Raw genomic sequence first — 5,000 nt, 5'->3', positions numbered from 1 at the left:
CGAGGAAGACGGACTCCATCTTTCTTAGTTGGGGACTTGTGCAGTGCACACAGTTTGATGCACATGGCCTCGACTAAGCGACTGGTGCTGGGCCACTGAGCCGGCCCCCCAGGATGACCGATCAGACACCTCTTCACACTCTCCACACCCGGTGTCACTCCTGTGTTTTTCGGAGCCTTGAAGCGTCCGTGGGTCAGTTTGGGCTGGTGTCTGGGCTGATAGTGGATCCTCCTCTTGTCCCCATCAGGAAGAGCAGTCCACAGACGGATGACCTCTGTGACCTGCTGCTCGTCCAGGTAGAGTGCCTGACGGAGGGACATCAGGTACTCAGCCAGATCCTGCACCTTATCCCAGCCCGCAATGCCATCGGGTCCAAGAACAGGAGCCTGTAGAAGTATTACAATAACAATACATAGCATGTTAAATGTCAGAGTGTAAAAGCAAATGGAAACTAATAATGAGCAGCTTACTTACAGGAGCCTGGTCTGCAACACTGGACCCAGTTGATGTTGCAGGAGCAGAGGCAGCACTTGGCTGGACAGAAGGCTGTGGAGGAGACTGCAGAGGAGGGTGAACAGGGCGCTGCAGAGGAGGGTGTAGAAGAGGCAGAGCAGGGCGCTGCTGAGGAAGCTGGGCAGACTGCAGAGGAGGCTGAGCAGGGCGCTGCAGTCCTTGGCTGGATGTGGGTGGCTGTAGTGAGGATGGTCCTGGTGCAGAGGGACAGGGGTTGAAGGCCTGGGGGAAGCTGCTGTGGACTGGGACAGTCTCAATGGGGTCATAGAGGACTGGCACTGTGAGGTCCTCAGGTTCCTCCTCAACGAAGCCTTCGTCCTGCACCACCTCATCATCCATCTGCTCCACCAGCCGATCCTCCTCTTCTGGGTTATCCATAACAGTCAGGGATTTCCCAGACTGACTGTACAGATACTCCATACCCAGCAGCTCCCCTGCAAAACAACACACATACAAAGCACATTCACATTATTATAACTGTAGTGGCTATTTGTCCATAACAAACTGAAACAAACAAACAATCAAACTTTTCAAAGTTTGATCGTTTGTAGGCTTGACGCAGTTTAACAGATAAAAAAATGAAAATAATAAACAATAAAATAATAAACATAAATGCAAAATAAAGCAAATTCACTTTAGGAAAAGAAAGCAAATAAATTAGGCTATAAAGGCTCAAATTAAGCCTAAATTAAACAACAATAGTTGAAGTATTTGAAATAAAATATAAAAATGTACACTCAAACACTCATACACCTGTATAATGTATAATCTTTTGTTTGAGTTAACATGAATAATTCTCACCTGTGTAAGCCCCTGGAGGCTGGTAGCGCTCATCCAGGGACATCTTCAACACTTTGCGGCTGAGCCGGTCCATTGCCTCCCTCTCAGCGCTGCTGTAGGTCCTCAGGTCAGTCTTTCCCCTTACTGCTTCATCCATCCGGTTCTGGTTCCAGCGCATCAGGCCTTCCAGGAGATAGGCCTGGAAATGCGCATCACTGGCACTAGTCCCTAGAGGTTAAATAAAGTCAAATATATATAATCTATGTATTCAGAACGGCAGAACAGGTTATAAAAGTTTTACGTTTTTAGCAGGTTATAAAAGTTATAACCTACCTGGGATGAAGCGATTTAAATGGAGGTGGAAAGACTCCAAGGAGGTGGAGCCACGAGCACAGCGATAGCAGCTGAGCTCCACACCACCCTTCTTCACTGTGTCTGTCTTCTGGTACAGAGGGAAGCCCTCTGGGTCCTGAATACAGGCAATGTGCCTCTGCTGGTCTATCCAGACCTGTTGGATGCGCTCGTGGTCCAGCAGTGGTACACCCAGAGTGTCCCTCCCCTTCTCACTGTCCATCTCTTCAATGAGTGCCTTGATCCTCCTGGTGGTCTCCTCCACTCCTCTGGTCCGCTTGCGACAGTGCAGCGCCAACTCCTTCCTGGTGATCAGCTTATCCAGGGCCTTCTCTGAGACTGGACCAGCTCCTCTGGCCTGTAGCTCCCCCTGTTTGGCCAACCGAAGAGCAGCGACATCATCTGGATCCAGCTCAAAGATGCACCTGGAAAGCCGAGTCATGAAGGTGCCGTAGAGCCGATGAGCCTCCGTGATGACACCTGCTGCAAAGCGCCGCATGAAGTGCCAAATGTCTAGGCGCACTTGGAGCTCATCCCACTCTGTGAACATGGCTCTGACCTGCGACTGTCCGTGTGCGAGTGGGCTGCAGCAGTCTCTGTCCACATACATGACGGCGGGCGGTGCCACTCCCGCCTCCCTGTACCTCTTCATGAGACCCGCCGCCATGGGCCACAGTCCATGCCCCTCTGCCGCTGTGAGCACTGACACCAACACCTGGCCGTGCTCATTGCCTACATTAGTGCACCAACCAGCAGTGTTGGCAGCAGCGCCGGCCAGTTTTTTGGTGACCTATGTAAAAAAAACAGTAGAATAAACAAATGTAAGAAAAATTTTAGATAATAACAATTATTATTATTCAAACTTGACTTTTTATACCTTTTTGGTGGAGTCCATCTTGAGGACAGAGCCAAAGACCGAGGTTATTTTGGCCTTGACCTCAGGTAGCCGCGAGAGGACGTCCCTGGCATACACAGACAACAGCCACTTGGGTTTGGGGATGGGTGGGAGGGGTGGGGGCGCAGAAAAGACTGCAGGCTCAATGATGGAGGAGTCTGTGAAGGGCTCACAGACAGTGAGGTACTCCAGCGTCCGCTGTGACCACGCTGAGGTGTGCTGCTCCTGCAGCTTTTTGTGAAGCTGCGTGACACTGTTGCCCTGGGTCCTCTCCCGCATCATTATGACTACACGGTAGTCACACGAGTACCTACAGACAGTCAAATAATTATGTTCAGTGCCACATCTTGCTATTTCAATGTTAATGTCAGTAAAGCAATGTATTTGATTTTATACAGTACAACAAATTACAGTGCATTGCTCTAAATATGAATGTGTTCTACCTGTATGTCAGAATGGCGGGGAATTTTCTTCGGTGTCCCATGTCGAGCTGTCCCAGGATGTCTTCAGACCAGGCTGGATACTTCTTCTTGCACCCTTTGCACTCCAGATACTCTGTTGCCATGTCATACCACCCGTCTATGTCCAGGACCTTGCGCACAGTGCGATAAAGGCCAGCAGCTGTCAGCTTGTGGTTATTGCAGGCTGGCTGGACACAGACAAGTGGAATGGACCACATCTTCAGCGGCATCCAGAGGAACAGAGGGCGGCAGAAGAAGATATCAGGAGAAGCAGGGGGCTGGGTGAAGACGGTCGGGGGCTGGGGAGGGTACCACCAGAAGTTGGGATGTGGCATCAGCTCAGGCTTCCCTGTTTTTGAGTTGGCCCTGAACAGAGTCTTTCTGATCCAGTCCTGCTGGAAAGATGGGAGTTGCTCGTTCCAGTGGACAGGAAGCTCTGCAGGCGAATGGGACACCTGGCCAGGGGTCCACAATGCTGGAGGAGCAGGGGTAGGAGCACGAGCCGGGGCACGAGCCGGGGCAGGAGAACGAGCCAGGGCAGGAGAACGAGCCAGGGAAGGAGCAGGAGCCGGGGCAGGAGCACGAGCCGGGGCAGGAGAACGAGCCAGGGCAGGAGCAGGGCCTCTCAAGGCCGCAGTGGCTGGAGCGTAAAAAGACACAACATAATTATCTTATTGTTTTAGACTTTCACTGCATGACTTTCTCAGCTCTGCTGGACAGCTACTGCGATTACAAGGTTTAGTGCAAAGCATTTATGATTAGTAGACAGGCAACATGATGATGAAACGATGGAAGGAAGCAGTGAAAATCATCCTGTTTATCACCCAAGCACCATTAGGACAAATACAAGAAGAAAAATGAGATGGGATAAGCAAAATGTGAAGCAAAGCAGCCCAAACACTGTGAGTGCCTCTAACTACAACAGCCACTTATTCCAAGGGGAGTGGGGGACGTGTGAGATGACAAGAATGAGCTTTAGTCTGTGATTATGATAAAAAATGAAATAAAAACCTTTTACATACACCTTTAAATTCCCTTTTTGCTTTGAAGATGTTCACTCAAAGAGTGAATGTAGATTGACACCTGAGAAGTGCCATTCCTCTGTGTTGTAAAATAAAAGAATATGATATGTCATTTAAAAAATACTGTTGTCACAGAATTGTTTGTAAAATATTGTTTAAGATTTACATACCTTGAGGAAGTTGCTCCTCAGCTTGTGAAGCTACAGTTGCCATCTCCTCGTCATCTTCCTCCTCAAAAAAATCCCTAGCAGCAGAGTCTGTAAAATAACATAAAACACTAAGCACGTCACCAACACACTTGTATGCTTTAAGTGATACTCACCACATGTAAAGAGTCGTCTCCGGGCTGCGGACTCAGACGCAGGAGGGAAACGTGGTCCTGCAGCTGCTGTTGACAAAACACGTATTTTCGTTAGACATATATACTGCATAATATATAGGCTACTGTAATGATTTTAAAGCTGGCAAATCACTTACAGGGTTTGGCTGGAGACAAAATCTTGTGTGCCAGCTGTGAAGCAGATAAATGCTTCCCCCGCGCCAAAAGGGCCTTCACCTTGGTCACCAGCAGTGGCCTGTTCTGAGTGCCAGCAGGTGGAGGAGGAACATACATAGTGCCAGTGGGCACAGCAGCGTAGGGGCAGATGCAGCGGGCACAGTGGTGGTGGGCATGTGGGCTGGAGCCTGCCTCTTCAGCACGTATGCTTTGAAAAGGGCCATGTTGGTGTTGGGCCTGGCCTTTGCCTTCTTTAGGTAGGTGATGAGAGCCTGGGCCTCCTTGCTTGGGTCCTCATACACCTCCTTCATTGACCTACCCTTAAAATCACCAAACTCCACCATCAGACATCCAGAGTCTCCCGTCCTCTGGGCCTCCTGCAGCATGGCCTGTTTTTTCTGATACACCTCCACAGCCTCACCTACCTCCCTGATCTGCGAGGTGTATCTGAGGAACAGGTGTTTGTTTGCCGACAGTGGGTT

The 5,000-nt window shown here is 49.8% G+C and overlaps 1 protein-coding gene across 1 annotated transcript in view; it reads right to left on the bottom strand.

Annotated features, from left to right (window-relative positions):
- Window positions 1-5,000, bottom strand: part of LOC307004062 (uncharacterized protein) — a gene marked incomplete at both ends in the record, with an annotated part of 6,121 nt that overhangs the window by 863 nt on the left and 258 nt on the right. Inside the window, 9 exons of the mRNA XM_079623004.1 lie at window positions 1-386; window positions 475-947; window positions 1,315-1,521; window positions 1,627-2,434; window positions 2,522-2,849; window positions 2,983-3,640; window positions 4,193-4,279; window positions 4,345-4,410; window positions 4,634-5,000. The exon at window positions 1-386 is cut by the window's left edge and continues 120 nt beyond it; the exon at window positions 4,634-5,000 is cut by the window's right edge and continues 258 nt beyond it. Coding sequence (XP_079479130.1) covers window positions 1-386; window positions 475-947; window positions 1,315-1,521; window positions 1,627-2,434; window positions 2,522-2,849; window positions 2,983-3,640; window positions 4,193-4,279; window positions 4,345-4,410; window positions 4,634-5,000 — 3,380 coding nt within the window. The remainder of the gene's footprint in view (window positions 387-474; window positions 948-1,314; window positions 1,522-1,626; window positions 2,435-2,521; window positions 2,850-2,982; window positions 3,641-4,192; window positions 4,280-4,344; window positions 4,411-4,633) is intronic.

The sequence above is a fragment of the Phoxinus phoxinus genome (assembly GCF_949152265.1).
Source record: "Phoxinus phoxinus genome assembly, chromosome: 9".
Taxonomy (NCBI): Eukaryota; Metazoa; Chordata; class Actinopteri; order Cypriniformes; family Leuciscidae; genus Phoxinus; species Phoxinus phoxinus.
Note: the sequence above shows the minus strand (reverse complement) of the source record. Positions and strands in the feature narration are given on the sequence as shown.